Source organism: Aricia agestis, chromosome 3 (assembly GCF_905147365.1).
Source record: "Aricia agestis chromosome 3, ilAriAges1.1, whole genome shotgun sequence".
Lineage (NCBI taxonomy): Eukaryota > Metazoa > Arthropoda > Insecta > Lepidoptera > Lycaenidae > Aricia > Aricia agestis.
The window spans coordinates 3477094-3494643 of NC_056408.1; the positions used below are offsets into that span (position 1 = coordinate 3477094).

Sequence of the window (17550 nt, forward strand, 5' to 3'; positions counted from 1 at the left end):
CAAGTAGTTAACCGATTTTGATGAAAAATCGGTGCTTTCATAACCTAGTATACGATCCAAGCAAACAAAAATGTGTAAACCTATTCTCATTAAAACAATACTATTGTTTTAATGAGAATAGTTTTACACATTTTTGTTGATCAAAACAATAGTATACAGGGTGTAAAAAAACAAAGTATTAATAATATTTTAGGATGTGTATGTGTTCCTTTTATAGAGTTCACTGTGAAAGTAGCAGAGCTGAAATACCATTTTTTTGTGATTTGAACAGGCAAGCGCCCCAACGTCATGAGTTTCTCTATACAAAAGTAAAAAAAAATGTTCTTTCAGCGCTGCTATTTTCTATATGCTATAATAGGAGATTCATACAAATCCCTGAATAGTTGATGGTTAAGATTTAGAAGGTAACTAAAGCCGGATAAAATAAATAAAAGATTATAATATTATAATAATAATATTATTAAAGTTGGGCAGGCGTACATACGATTTCAAAATAAATTATTCTACAAATTTTTATAACATCGTTAAAATACATCACCGTAACATTTGGTAAAAGTAACAAGCATGTTGAAACAATAACATTATTATCGATAATGAACCGCAATCGTTTTTCAATAATATTCGGTTAACGGTCATACGTAATTAGCTTGTACGTATTATGTCTACATGACTGGACTATAACGATATGCATGATTTTAAATTGTTTCATTATGTGCTGATAGGCTGATAGCCCGGGAAATTGAGAGAATTAACGAGTTTTAGAGTGTAATAAAGGTATGAATTTGATCCTATGAAAATACTGTAGGTATGTACTACAAAGAAATTGATTCCTAGGCAGTTGACGGTCCTACGTCATTTGGTCGGTCTATGTCAATTCAATATTAGTCGTGATCTGCCTAGGTCCGCCATCTGCCTAAAAATCAACTTCTCTGAATATACAACATATTTTTTCAAAAAGCTTCGTATAGAGTCGAATTTGTGGGGACTTTACAGTATTCACAATACTATCCTACGACGAGTACACATCGTTCCAAGAATCTCCAGACATAGTTTAACAACTTTAAACAGAATATATATATTAGTAGTACCAACAGAAGTCTCACTAGCGAAACCCGTTTAAAGAAATAACGACTCATGTTACGATACTATTAAGTTCAAATTCCGACCGCGCAGTGCTAGGTGCCTACAATTATATTCACCTACATGTCCGCTCTCTGTCTATCGCATAGCTCGTACCTTTTCTGACGAAATCAAGGTTTTCGCCTCTTAGAAAACAAAATATTCTTTTTTAATTATTATTGGTATGAATATCAAACCTTTTTATAGTAATATAAAATTTTAGTAACCCAACCTATATTTTAAAGTAGTTTTATATATTCGATTATAGTGCAGGAAACTTTTACAATTTAAACATAGTAACTTGTGTTTATTTCTGTGTAGTTTGAGTGTTTCTTTGTATGAAATTGGTTTATTTGCTATGTTTGTAAATTGTATAGTTTTTATCTACTTTTTGTATTTAAATACCTTATTCAAATACATATTTCATTGGCCTTTCTTAATTGTTCATTTTCATAAGATTTACTTATAACGATTTTGTCACAGCGGTTAAATCAGTATCATGAATAAAATTCCTCTATGATCAGTAAACAGTAGATACGCGACGAAAAATCTTGCGCGTGCGTCACCGCTCGCTTGTGAGTCTCTACTGATTGGCCACCCGCGGGTGGTACTAACAGTTCGATACCTATTCTCGCGAGTGGGATAGGCCTGCTTTAGTGTGAAGAGTTCAAACATACCGACAGTCATAGGGCACATACTATCTTTGCTTTGAATATCACGAAAATTGTCGTCACTATTGCTGCATATTTTTTACTAGCTGACGCAGCAAACGTTGTTATGTCATATAAACCGTATTCGAATCGGATCAGTAGTTTTAGTGTTAAAGAAAAAGTTTGATACAAAATCTTTTGAAATTTTGCCCCTTAGACGGGTGGGGGAAAATTTTTATATCCCAGATGTTAACTTGGAAAACACAGTAAATAAAATGAAGTAAGTCCATTTAAGAAAAAAGGTTTCTTTAATGGACTTACTTCATTCTTCAGTTCTTTGGTCCCCTTGGAGGGGTGGGGGTAAAAAAAAATATTTACGAAAACCGCATTCAAATCGGATCAGCAGTTTTCATGTGACGCTGGAACAAACATATAGACAGACAGACAGACAAAAAACACATTTTTGGCTTTTATATAAGCGATGTAGTGAGTATACCTGTTTAAATACTATTACGTAATAAGAAGCTAAAATTTGTTGTTATGTTTGTTGTACTATTATATAAAAATTCGAAGTCAAATTGATATAAATATATCATTTAATCAATTCATTGATTATTTTCTGTACATTTCCGCCATTAATTTGAACCTACAAATAACTGAATAAGCTTTATAAAGCCACTCGTGATTTGATTTCGCCGATCAAAAGTGATTAAATTTGTGTAATATTATTTTACGAAGGTAATTTAATTTCGAAATATCATAATATTAGTATTTATTTTAGACATTAACGGAGCAAAAAAAAATTTATTTCTTTATGAATAGTAAAATATTATTGTGTTCATAATATTATCCATATCCAATATCCATACTTAAAATTATAAATGCGGAATGTGTCTGAGTGTCTGTATGTCTGATACCTCTTCACGCTCAAACCGCTCAACCGATTTTGCTTAAATTTGGCATGGAGATACTTTGAGTCCCGAGAAAGGACATTTGATAATTTTTATCTCGGAGAAATGTACGGTTACTGCGCGACAATCGAATTTTGGCGCAACGGGCTTCATCTAATAATACAGTAACGAGTAAGCTATAATTATTTACCTAACAAAGTATAGAAGATTTAATAGACACATTTTAGGCACATGTTTAGTTGAAAATAGGAGTCCTATGGCTGGATATATAATATGCGTCCGCATGACCTCGCGGTGCAGCCTCTAAACCGCGCGTTTGGGCGGACGCATATAATAAAAACGCGACGCATAAATAAATCGAGCCGTTGCACCAGATGCGTTGTTATAGTTAAGGTTAAGGATGTTATCGTTAAATATGGCGTCCATTATTGACTTGAACTAGGACAGCTCATTTGACATTTTGTTTAATAGTTAAAGTTATAGTTAAAGTAAGTTGGTGCAACCCACCCTTACAATACCTAAAAGTGTTAAGGTAATCAACTAACTTTTTGCAACAGAGTTCGTTCTGCTACTGACAGATTTTTCGTCAATTTAGAGAACGCTATTGGTACAATCAAGGGAAAAACTGGAATTCAAAACTGTAGCAGTAAATCTGTACAAACAATACATACACATCATAAAATGGACGCTGTTGAGCATTCGTGTACTAACTTACAAAAAATTACGTATTGAGTTATGAATGCAGTTATGTTCTTTAGACAAGACTGCGTTCAAAATTTAACACCAAAAAAAAATTGTGGGTTATTGTTAGGACCAATGATATTATATGAAAAACTCAAAGGTTAACATGTACCGACTAACACTTAACAGCGACCAAACATTTTGTGGTTTAAACTTGAATTTCGAACACTTCAACATTTTTTGCCTGTGATTGGGTAGTCACAAATCTCAAAACTGGGCATATCCAGTTTTGAGAATTGTGATTGGAGTTTATCTTTTTGCTATTGTTGTTAATTGGATCACGTTTTGCCATTGGCCAATCAAAAGTGTTAGTGAATGCTAATGTGAATGTGAAAAACTCTTAAAAACCTTAAAAAACGGCCATTAGGACATGCAGTGCCTTAAAAACTTGTAGACTACATAATCATTTATTTAAATGTCTTTACCACATCTTTTAACGTCCTATGCAATATGCATACATTAACTTCATTACCATACAAGAAAAAATCTTGAATATCTATACTAATATTATAAAGCTGATGAGCTTGTTTGTTTGAACGCGATAATCTCAGGAACTACTGGACCGATTTAAAAATTCCTTCACTAATATAAAGCTAATATGTCCCTGAGCGCTATAGGCGATGTATGTACTATCGGGGAAATTGATTCCTAGGCAGTTGACGGACCTACGTCATGTGGTCGGCTTATGTCAATTCAATGTAAGCTGTGATCGGTCGGATGGTTTGACTTAATGCGACCAAATTACTTAGGTCTTTTTTTATAATGGGGAAATGCTTTACGCATCCCCGGAAAATTGGGGATATCGGCCGGGGTATGTAGGACTCCTGTAGTATACCCACTAAAACCCCATGGTGGTCCACTCATCGTTTAAGGCAGAGTTGCGGGTACGATATAACCTACCGCAACTCTTCCAAGGTCCGCCATCTACCTAGAAACTTCTCTGATAGTACCATGGGCGGAGCCGGGGCGGATCACTAGTTGGTATTATATTCAGTAACTATTACTCACGTGTAGTTGAAACACTTCCACATCCACAATCTATCATGTGATGCTGGTGGCACCAGGTTTGGTGGGAACCTCGGCCCAGGCGCGGTCCGCTGTCGGTACAACACACCACCGCCGCACGTGCCGCCGCCAACGAAGAGGGAGACTCCAGCTGACACGAACTCTGGACCTGGTTGTTCCTCGTGCTCGGTTCTAGAAGAGAGAATTGTAGATAGAGGTTCGTTTAAAGAGATAATTCTAGATGATAGAGGTTCATCTATGTGCCTTTGATAGTTAAAATAGCTCATTAAATATCTAGTAATCTCTCTCTCTCACTTTAATACGAAAAAAAGAGATGGCATAGGATTTGAGCAAATTATTAACTCGGTATTATCGACACATAAGAATTTCTGGTACTTGAGTAACATCAGCTGACTTTCAAAACCACATAGTTATAATAATATATCACCTCACCGCCTTGTTATTATAATATTTTTGAGACATAATTTTTGCAATATTTTACGTTTTAGAATCATCTACTATATAACTATAACATACCAGATTAAATTATATTAATTAGAATTTGAGGAAACAGCAGCTTGATCGGAAACCGCAATATAATAATTGCTTTTCTAGTATGGAGCCCCTCCATTGAGAACCCTCCATTGGAAAGGTATAGTTAATTAAATAATAAGAAACGACCCTAAGTAAAAATACCAACAGGAAAATCATTTAATTCCATTTACTGGAATAAGGAAAAGTGTTGCTCAAAAAAGTTAACAATGTAATTAGAAGGGACAATTAAAAGTTGTTCGTCGTTTTTTACTTGTGTCTCAATTTTTTTTGTCATACACTTTATACCGGTGTGGAATGGAATGGAAGCGATTTTATGCAAATAGTTTCACTCACAAAATAAATACGAGCCAAAAAATTGGACGTGCGGTATCCGCAAAATTCAAATTTATGTCAATTCCTCGCATGAGGCGAAATCGACGCTTCCATTCCATTCCGCGGCGGCCAATGACAAACGAATTGACATTGTAATAATTTCAATAATGGTTGTTGAGGTTGAAATAGCTCATTAGATATCTAGTTCTAGAGCCATAATGTAAACTTACGTCTGATGTGGATCGAATCTGGTGTCAGGCGGGGCTCGGGCTCCGATGAGACACATGAAGGAGTCCGTAAGATGCACCCATTCCATTCCATTACGCGGCAGTGTAAATTGAGCTATTAAACTTACGTCTGATGAGGATCGAATCTGGTGTCAGGCGGGGCTCGGGCACCAATGAGACACATTAGGGAGTCCGTCGGCGCCACCACACGGAGCTGCAGCGCCGCGCGCGGGTACCACCAGCGACGCTCCTCCACTGCCACTGATACCTGGAATATGATGGACATGATAATTGGCTCTTAAGACTTTAATATAAACTATGTGATGTACCATCGAAGAAATTTATTCCTAGGCAGTTGGCGACCTACATCAGTTGGTCGGCTTATGTCAATTCAATGTTAACTGTGAATTGCTATCTGATGGGTTTTAACGCGACCAAATTCTTCGATGGTACTATCAGAAAAGTTGATTCATAGGCAGTTGTCGGACCTACGTAAATTGTTCGCGTTACGTCAAAGCCATCAGAGCATGACTAATCAATGTTCATAGCCCGATCAACTGACGTAGGACTGTCAGTTGATCGGGCTATGTCAATTGATTCATAAATCAACTTCTTCGATCGTGCATGATGGTTGGATTTGGGTCTAGTTTACTATATTATATATATTGTAAACTAGATGATTCCGTCGAAATTCGATAATCGCGCGGGAATCGTAAATTTTTGTGGGTTAAAAAGTATCCTATGTCCTTTCCCAGGACTCAAAGTATCTCCATACCAAATTACAGCCAAATCGGTTCAGAGATTTAGGCGTGAAGAGATAACAGACAGAATATAAATTGTATTGAGAACATAAATCCCTCGAATGAAAATCAGGGACAAGAGCATTATAATAATAATAATAATAAAACATACAGATAGAGAGACAGACACACTTTCGCATTTATAATATTAAGTATGGATTGTGTAAGTATATTTGAACTTTTTATTAAACGCTTATAATATTATACTAAAGAATAAACGTTGAAAGCACTATATTAAAGTCGTATCTCGCGATTATTATCTGGGACACGATAATGTGATGTTTGGCATCTAGATTATTCCAAAGCTAATACCAATAATATTTCTGGCGCCATTTGTTTTTTTTTTTGTGAAATCGTGGGCCAGTCGTGCTTTATAAAGTCAAACATTGTGTGCCGTAGTAGAGTGCTACGAAATTCGTAGACACTGCTACGAAATTCGTAGACGTTGCTACGAAGAGTTTTAAAAAATAATATACAAGCTAAGTAATATTTTACTTATGATCATGACAATATAAACGACTAGTTGTCCCGGCAAACGTTGTTTTGCCATAAAATGATTTTCCCTGTTTTCTTGCTTTTCTCTTGAAGTTTTTTCTGATTTTTTTTCTATTCTTCACGGAGCCAGAGACCTTTCCAACGAATGCAAAACCGTGGAAATCGCTTCGTGCGTTCTGGAGTTATAGCGTCAGGAAGGAAATCCCGACTTATTTTAATATATTAGATTAAATGCTCTCGGTAAAGACAGAAACAGAATTAATGATTATGAAAAATTTAAAAAGAAACAGTGATTTTTTGAATAATGAAAGTGAAAAACTACCCTTGAGCATCGCAGGGTGTAAGAAACACAGTTATTTCAAGATATCATTAATAATAATTAATTATTCATTGTTATGATTATGGTAATCTCTATTAGTCATTACTCATTAACCACAAAAGCATTATGTTCGTATTACAGCAATAAAATTGCGTACTCTGATCATCTCTTTTAGAATTTAAATCCAACACAATTTATGCATACTATATTATAGCAGGAATGAGCATTCGAGCTGTTCCTAGCTTAAGCATTGAGCACCGTATTCATGTATTTGTAAACCCTACATTAGGCTACCTAGGGTTGTCACTTGATAAGTTATAAGCTACAGAATAAAAAAATCAAACACACGATTTGAACATTTTCGCCTTAATATATGTCGCTACATACTACGAGAAATTCTCCACATAGAATACAAAAACAAGTCTATTGAATTTATCAAAGATGTAAAGGTTGCTCCAAAATATAACTCTGCTATGCACAATAAAGGTACACAAACAGAACATGTAAATAACAGTCGTATAATCGATATAGAGGAGTCACATTTATCACCTAAAAATCATACTTTTCGTAACTAATAAACAAAATAACCATAATGAAATTATTATACTTCATCAAAATATTAACGGTCTCATCAGTAAAACAGATTCTTTGACTGTAGCTTTAGATTCTATAAACCAAGACATTGACGTACTGTGTATCACAGAACACAATATGACCCACGAAGACTTAGAAATATTGAATCTGCCCAACTATAAATTAGGAGCATGCTATACTCGAGGCAAACGTCGTGGTGGCTCATGCATATTAGTGAAAAATGAATGCGAAGTTAAAGAACTCGATTATTTAAAAACGAAAAGTGTAGAAAAAATACTAGAATGCTGTGGTGTACAAATTACAATACTAAACATGATAATAATATGCATCTATAGATCGCCCTGTGCAAATGAGACAAGCTTCCAAAACTCAATGGCAACTCTTAATAACCTATTAAAAAAATTCTGCTACACACGGAATAAAATTATAATATGCGGTGATCTTAATATCAATACTCTAAAACAAACTAAGCAGTCTTGTGATTTTAGAAGCATACTTGAATCGTTTAATCTTAAATTAGCTCTAAACGAAGCGACTCGTCTATCTAGCAATACTTGCATAGATCATTTTATGTGCAACTTCAATGAATTTAAATGTAACATTGTTGATCTAGCGCTCTCCGATCATACGGCACAAATACTTACCTGCTCGATAGAAAGACAGTTTCGACACAAATATTGGTACGTTTTAAGACGAGACTACTGTAAAGATAATATAGATAAATTCATTGAGTGCTTAAAAGCGCTAAAGTTTGGTGATGTCTACAATTGCAGAGACGTAAATACTGCATTCAACCAATTCCATGACTTATTTACACTCTTTTACTCACTTTGTTTTCCTATTGTAAAAATCAAAATAAACTCTAACAAAAGAAATACATGGATAACAAAAGGTATTCGAAAATGTTCAAAGCGCAAGCGATACCTATTATGGCAATTTCGAAAAAATAATGGGATCACAAAAGAATATCTTAAAACTTACACATTTAGGCTTAAACAAATAATAAAACAAACACAAAAAGCTCAAAATAATTACTTTATCCAAACGTCTCGAAATAAATCAAAAGCAATGTGGGCCGTCATTAGCAAGTACAGAAAGAAAGTATGTAAAAACGAAATACACAAATTAAATTTGAATGGCAAACTTATAACGAATCCCCTAAATATAGCCTCAACACTAAACAACTTTTTCGCAACTTGTAATAAAGATACTGACTCTAGTGCTCCAAACAAAAATAAAAGCTATAAACTGGTACCTGAAACAAGTCACCCAAATTCTATATTTATGCCCCCTGCAACTGAAACTGATATAAAACGAACTATACTTTCTCTAAAAAACACAAATAGTGTCGGCCACGACGGTATCACTACAAAGATTGTCAAAAAAGTTGCGAATGTTATATCACCAGTGCTTTGTCATATCTATAATATGTGCATCGAATGTGGTGAGTATCCAGATAGGTTAAAATTAACGATAATAAAACCACTCCTAAAGAAAGGAGACCCTGAAAACCCAAACAATTACAGGCCAATTGCGCTCATACCGGTTTATTCCAAAATTTTCGAAAAGCTAATTAACGAAAATTTATATAATTATTTAGAAAAATATTTTGTAATATGTAAAGAACAAACAGGCTTCAGAAAAAATAAGTCGATAAATTATGCTATACATGATTTCATAAAAACTATTCTAATGAATCTAAACGATAAAAATACCATATGCGCTTTGTATATGGACCTCTCAAAAGCCTTTGATTTTGTCGACCATAAAATATTATTAGAAAAAATAGTTTCATACGGTATTAGAGGAAATGTATACAACTTAATAAAATCTTATCTTAGTAACAGAAGACAGTGTACTCAGATAAAAACAGTATGTGATCATAACCTCACGGAGACTGACTTTATGTCACCAATTATAGAAGTAGAAATTGGTGTTCCCCAGGGTGGTGTTCTAGCCCCAGTCTTGTTTTTAATCTATATTAATGACTTACCCAGATCAACTGACAAAAAAAATGGTACTTTTTGCTGACGATAGCACAGTAATCTTTGCAGGGAAAAATAAAAGCAGTCTAGAATGCGATATACATATTTCCCTTGACAAAATTATTAATTGGCTTAAAATGAACCACCTAAAAATTAACTTAGACAAAACGCATTTAATGTATTTTAAGAATAATAGTAAAAAAGATTGTATAAGGGCAGATATAAATTATATGAACTCTACCATTAAACAAGTGTCTGTTTCTAAATTTCTAGGGATTTACGTAGACAGCCAACTAAATTGGAAAGAGCATTGTAACTATGTTCGAGGAAAAATTAATAAATTATCTTATGCCTTATACATGTTACAAAAGATTGTTGGCCTCACAACACTTAGAACAGCATATCGAGCGCAAGTCGAATCATTATTACGATACGGAGTAATATTTTGGGGCAATTCTACGGAAAAAGACCAAATATTTAAAGCTCAAAAGAAGTGCATAAGAGCAATATGTAAAATAAGAATGACCGACAGCTGTAAGACACACTTTATAAATCTTAAATTATTAACATTCCCTTGCCTATATATTTTAGAAAGTATAACATTCATAAAATGTAATATACATGAATTTGAGTTTTTTAAAAGTCACCGGAATTGCCACAAGATATGTCACCCTAGTAGCAAAACTGCGTTACTAAACAAGAGCTACCTAAGTATGGCGATCCGTATGTATAATAAGCTACCAAAAGATGTTTTAAAGATAAATAATATACAAAAATTTAAAAACAAAGTCAAGGCAGTTTTGTTAGAAAAAGCTTATTACGATGTCAGAGATTTTTTAGCTGATAATGCAATTGTAGTGGAATAATTACATGAATGACAAAGAAATGAATTAGATATTGTAAAGTTATAAAAATTTGTATTTTATGATGACATAATAATAATAAATTAATTAAATAAATAAATGAAATTGATAAATGTATTGAATATTGATGACTTAGATTACTATTATTATTAATAACTATTGACATTTGAACTCGTAAAAAAAAAACACAAATTGACATATTGTATAACATTTTTATAAATATTTATTAAAAAAAAGGAATGTTAAGAAAATGTACAAATAAGATTGACAGACTATACCTATAAAATTTGCACGCCACCCTAAGGCAAAATAAGAGAACTTCAATACCTCTATAACACCATATTGTACCTTATTTCAGCAAATAAATGATTTTGATTTGATTTGATTTGATTTGACTTTTTTACTGTCCTTACTGTCATTTTTTCGACGACAATGTACAAAATTGATATTTAAAAAAGAGTATTGTTTTATGATCAAAAATATAATTTCTAGAACAAGTGTGCAGTGCTTTCTCCATAGGTATTATTATATTGGATGCGAGTAGCAGGAGATCGGTCATCTTGGCGTTCATTGAGAGAGGCCTATGTCCAGCAGTGGACGACTGTAGGCTGATATTATGATGATGATGATGATTATTATATTTTATTAACTCTCTATAAAGTAGAACCTGCACATTATACTTCTTACAATTATTTTGTTATCAAATTCATACTAATATTATAAATGCAAAAGTGTGTTTTTCTGTCTGTTACCTCTTCATGTCCAAATTGCTCAACCAATTTTGCTGGGATTTGACTCCAGGGATAAAGGATACTTTTTGTCACAGAAAAAGGTACGGTCGCTACGTGATAAACGAACTTTGGGGCAACGGAGTTGCGAGCTTCATCTATTATACCTATAAATTGGCAACCCTATTCAAAACAGTCAAATTTCCCGCACCCGGATAACCGGTTGCTTAATATTAATTCTAATTATAACCGGGTACCCGGGCGTAAAATTGAACTGACGTTTGTACAGCCTAATTACTGTAACGAGTGTCTGCGGCGTGTCCTTAAGGTCGTTAACTTTAAATTATTGTTTGGGGTCAGGCCATAATGCGATATTGAAATTACTATTCTAATTGGAAGGGACAAGTGTAGTTTTTGTGACCCTAGTTTTTAGGGTTGACCATAGCTGAGAGGATTAAATACAGTGGAAATCAACGTAATGTTATACCTGGTTTTTCTTGGCTTTTTGACAAAATTTTACCAATTTCATTTACTAGCACATCAACACTTTTTAGATTATCAACCTATATTAATCAAACAACAACGCTGTTATAGTATACAATACTCATAAAATTCTGAACCTCAGAAAAATAAGCGTTAACGTCTTGATGTTAAACTAGTAGGGATCACCAATCACCATATATTATATTTTACTAGATGACACCTGCATCTTTGCTTGGGCCATAATTCGTTTATCGAGCGAGAACCACATTTTTTTGGGCTGTAACTATTCGGAATTAAAAGTATCGTAATATGTCTTTCCATGGACTCTCTATACTAAATTTTAGGATAATCGGTTCAGCAGTTTGGGCGTGAAGAGGTAACTGACAGATACAGAAAGACACATTTTCGCATTTATAATATTAGTATGGATTAGGAGAACCAGAATTATTCGTGTATATCACTTGTTTGACTTAAGCAAATGAACCGAACATTATAGACGGAAACGGGACTGTACAGTATATCAGCAGTATAATATAATATAATCTAAAAGGTAGACAAAATTATGAGCGAATCGCACCGCCTCAGAGAACATAATTTTCGGTGTCACGTTATACTATATCCGGGTTACAATCGGGTCTCCGGGTCAAATCGGGCGTGTGTTTGACAATTTATCTCCGGATAAACATTTGACAGATCACGTTCTGATTCCACAATAGATTTATATTTTTAAATCATATTTGATGTACGGTATTTTCCCTAATATTATTTGAGCGTTATATAAAGGGATGAAAGAATTTCTAATGCAGTAAAAGCAAACGTATGTATATGTATAAATATATTTTATTACTATGAAAAAAGCTCACGAACAACAACTGCACGTGAATGAGATGAAGATGCTCAGATGGGCGGCTGGTGTAACCCGCATAGATAAAGTCTGCAATGAGTACTTAAGGGGCTCCTTCGGGGTAGCTTCTGTTGTGGAGAAAGTCAAAGAGTCTAGACTGAGATGCCTAGATGGTACGGTCGCATACAAAGGAGAGACGATGCCTACGCCGTAAAGAAAGTCGTCAATATACCAAATGTGTACAAGAGACCAGGAAGACCACCCGAAACCTGGTGGAACAACATCAAGAGAGAGACGGACCAGAAAAGCCTAAATACTGAGACAACCCAGAACAGAAAATTCTAGCACAAATGTATAGGGAGACCCGACCCCAGATACTGGGAACATAGGGTGGAAAAAGAAGAATATTATATTTTTTATTAACAGGTTTGATAAGTAATTTTTACTATACGATGTACAAATACGAGTTGGACGAAAAAATGTATAACAATTTTTTTTTTTATGAAATAAGGGGGCAAACGAGCAAACGGGTCACCTGATGGAAAGCAACTTCCGTCGCCCATGGACACTCGCAGCATCAGAAGAGCTGCAAGTGCGTTGCCGACCTTTTAAGAGGGAATAGGGTAATAGGGGAGGGTAGGGAAGGGAAGGGAATAGTTGAGGGTAGGGAAGGGAATAGGGTAGGGATTAGGGGATTGGGCCTCTGGTAAACTCACTCACTCGGCGAAACACAGCGCAAGCGCTGTTTCACGCCGGTTTTCTGTGAGAACGTGGTATTTATCCGGTCGAGCCGGCCCATTCGCGCCGAAGCATGGCTCTCCCACGTATAGTGCAATGTATGCAATAAAACAATTAATATAACAACGAGCAGTTTCTTAACGGTATTATTATTATTACGAGAACTGCTAGGTTCGAACATCAATGTTCGAACCTTGCTTTTACCAATTATTAAGCAAATAACAAAGCAAACTAAAGCTAATATTTCAAATATTTAGTACATCAGCTTCCATTACGCAATATAGCAAATATTAAAATCATTGTCATTAGAATTTCAAAATCTCATCAAAGATTTTATTAACTTTTTGGCGTAATTAGCCTCCTCGGTCAAGTCTCAGGGGCCGATATTAATTTTAGGGAAAATTCATCGAAACGTCCCTTTCAATTAGCACTAATAGCCTCTGACTTTTAGCTTATTTGGAGAATTCCTTTAAATAAATGTGTTTTATCGCCGTTCTGAGCGTGATAATTTTATGTAATTTATTAAAATGTTCCATAATAAGATTCAGAGTTGGAAAAAGGAGCGCCGGCGACCTGCTTTGATAATGCTGTTTTATAAGATTTTAAGACTGAGATTTCTTACACCGTTTGTATATGTGTATTGTATAATAAAAATGTATTTAGCGATGTGGGGTAAGCTTAATCGAGTGGCTTGTCACGAGAACATTAGTCGTTAGTCATAGTCAAGTCATAAATACAATAACAAGTTACTCCGTGTATTGTAGAAATTACCTTGGCTCATAGTCAAGCTGATACAGCTATTTTATACGTGCGTGTCAATCTCCAATTTATCTATGCTCTCAAAACTACCAATATAGTATCCATACTGCTTTGACATACAGATACTAGAATATTGTTCCGCCAAAACTGTACACATATTTCAATAAGCTGGCATATTATTACAACTATAATATTATTATGTAGATAATAAAGTAATAGATTCCTGACACGAAGAATTACTTCACAGGCTATAGATAGATGTCACAAGGAATTATACGTAGGTACTTATTAATATATTGCAAACCTATACACTGAAATATTGCAGGCACCGTTAGATTTAATCAGCGGACGGTAATGAGGCGATTTGTCCGTGAAAGCCTACAATTAAGATCCACTCCGACCACTAATGTCCGACCATTTAACACGGGATTTCAGCGTCAGTTAACAAATCTATCGGCTGCCGACGCGGACGTAGAAAAATGCGGGTTTCATTGCTTATAAAATATTTTGTGACTCTTTCTTGGCCTATAAGTACAATATATTATAAAGTCGACTACTGTAAAAAATGTCTTTGCACTGGGAAGCCTTAAAATAATATTATTATATCAACAAGACTTGTTTTAACTATGTATGTGCGGGTACAGATGATTGTTGAATCAGTGCTGTTGTTTTATCAGTTGTGTCTGTTGTCGACCTGCAACTTCGTGGATGGAGGTCTCAGTGTCGAGTCATTACGAATTATAACATCAGCAACCATTGATTGTTTCTATTGGCATAAGTACTGCTATTAATCAAGAGTTACAACCTCACACATTATATTGTGGTTATAATAGTATCATGGTTGCAAACTGACAAACAGGAAGACTCCTAGATAGGTTATCTAATGTCCAATGTCCAACCACTATAAGATCACTGTTGATTTCACAATAAGAGTCCATTGTATTCGTTAAAATACTACTGCTATCTACCACAGTAATTCCCTGTAGACAATTAGTGTTGATAATACTTATTGTATCTCTTAATAGAATCGCCACGAAAAAAGTAAAGTATACGGACTCAATTTACAATAACAACCATAAATAAAACACGTTGATTGAATTTTAAAACAATAATATCCGGCATGTTGGACAAAATACGATAATTTACTTCAGTTATTAATGTATGCAGCACGATGTTTCCTCGTTTCAATATTTTCAACAACTGTTATTTACTATGCATAATATATTTACCAACATACTTTCAGCAAATGATATTAACCCTCGGTTGGTCGCGTGGGGTCTTTAAAAGCGGAGTTTGCGAAAACGTGATAAAACTATATCTTATATCTTTAATTCATAATTGGAATCTCGGAATCGGCTCCAACGATTTTCATGAAATTTAGCATATAGGGGGTTTCGGGGACGATAAATCGATCTAGCTAGGAATCATTTTTAGAAAATGTCATTTTCATTTAATACCGAGCAGAGCTCAAGTCAAAAATTTAGTTATTACCTCCACTATAACATTATGTGTTCAGCATAAATTGATGCATTCATACAGCCAATTTATAAATTAATAATGTGTAACATTTACTATCGCCCTGTATAAGCAGGCGCAACACCGACGAGAGTCGAGACTTGTTTACAGGCAGTAGCTATGCCTATAATGCAAATTGCAACGCGTAGCTGCACAGTCGTACTGCGGGCGCATAGCGTGCGCACGCGTTGTATGAATAGGAAAAGGTACAAGTATTCTGTACCTTTGGTACAGAATACTTGTACCTTACCTATGGCAATGCAGTGTGATGAACAGGTGAATGCTTATGTAATAAAATATGTACTAGAAGATATTATGTTAGCCGTAGGTTACTTAATTTTTCCATTGTAGCGTTCCTTATTATATCCCGTGAGGCCGTGTTAGCACAAGCCCAGTATGGGCTTTTTAACACTGTTATTTGTTAACTGTATATTAATTTTTGTGTATCAATAAATAAATAAAATAAATAAATAAATAGCTAGTTTAAATTAATCGTAGCAACTCCTCTCTTTAGGTAGCTTCCTAAAAGGAATTATATTTCAATATGATCGCCACTCGTCTGAGCTCACGTGCATGTGTTGTGTGTTACAGATGCGTTTATTCACGCTGGGGTCTTTAAAGACCAACCGCGTCACTACATTTGATTTGATATTTCCATACAGTTTTCACACCGAAATGGTTTCTTTCGTGATTTTCATTGTATTTTAATAATAAATCAATAAAAATCATCGTGTCTTGGTTCTTATTGTTTTATGGCACTTAGAAGAAGCGTTAGACGCACTTTTCCAAAAATGCATATTTTGCTACCGAAATGATGATTATTATTTTTTGGTGATTATGAGAAATTAATAATTAGTGTATTTATCATACGTTTTAAGCGTTAGAACAGGAAAATATATAAAATATAGAAGGTTTTGATGTTGAAAATTTGTCAATGTTTAACATTCAATAGTTTATATGTTATTTGGACTTAGCTTTTTAAATTGCAGGCTAAGTTATAGGAAATTTAACTATTATTTCAGTTACCTTCATGTTTTACTACAATTTTAAAATAATTTTGTTCGTCTCCAGCTGAAATTTTTTTACTTGTATTTTTAAATTGTGTGTTTAAGTTAATAATCTTCAAAATATTATTAAGTTTTTGATTTAATCTAATTATTATTGAATTAAATAATAATAATATAGATTAAAAAAGTGAAGAAATATATAAATTTATGCCATTTTTATGTCATTTAATTTTCGGGCTTTCAAAGACCCCAGGTGACCAACGGCGTTATTTTAAAAGCGCGACCAACCGAGGGTTAAGTATTTACTGTTTGGTAAAAGCTTTTTAATATTTTGTAATATTTGTAGAATGTTTGCAATATAATATAATATAACAAATATGCTGTAATGAAACATATGTGTATACCAACAGACAGATTGAATATTATATTACTTATCTGGATAGATAATATAGCTTAAAAATGTATTGGAGAAGGCGGTAATGTGGCCCCCCACTTTGATTATAATTTTTTTTTAATAATGCTTGATAATTATCAAGCATTATTCAAAAAATATAGGAATCAGAAACCTAAAAAATATATTATGGGACTTCTTATTCATTTGTTTAAACATATCTTATTAGGGAATAAATAAAACTCGTGCAGGATAATCGAAAGTTTTAATTATTTTCAGATCAAGTGATGGCAATGTGACCCATTGTAGATGCCACATTAAATGTATTGCACAAGTGAAACTTAACGGCAAAAATCACAAATTTAATAGTCACCTTTGGAGTCTCCACAGTCTACATAGCCCATTTGTAAAAAAACATATACTGTACCCATGGCTCTACAACAATTGAAATAAAATCACACACACTTAAAAGTTTCACTGGTCACAAGTTTAAACGTCTTGATCAAATG

General features: G+C 34.1%; 1 protein-coding gene across 2 annotated transcripts in view; it reads right to left on the bottom strand.

Annotated features, from left to right (window-relative positions):
- Positions 1 to 17550, bottom strand: part of LOC121725790 (C3 and PZP-like alpha-2-macroglobulin domain-containing protein 8) — a 216963-nt gene that overhangs the window by 34647 nt on the left and 164766 nt on the right. For both annotated transcript variants that reach the window (XM_042112911.1, XM_042112912.1), the window contains 2 exons: positions 5649 to 5788; positions 4430 to 4618 (listed from right to left, as the gene is read on the bottom strand). In XM_042112911.1, the coding sequence (XP_041968845.1) occupies positions 4430 to 4618; positions 5649 to 5788 (329 nt within the window). The remainder of the gene's footprint in view (positions 1 to 4429; positions 4619 to 5648; positions 5789 to 17550) is intronic.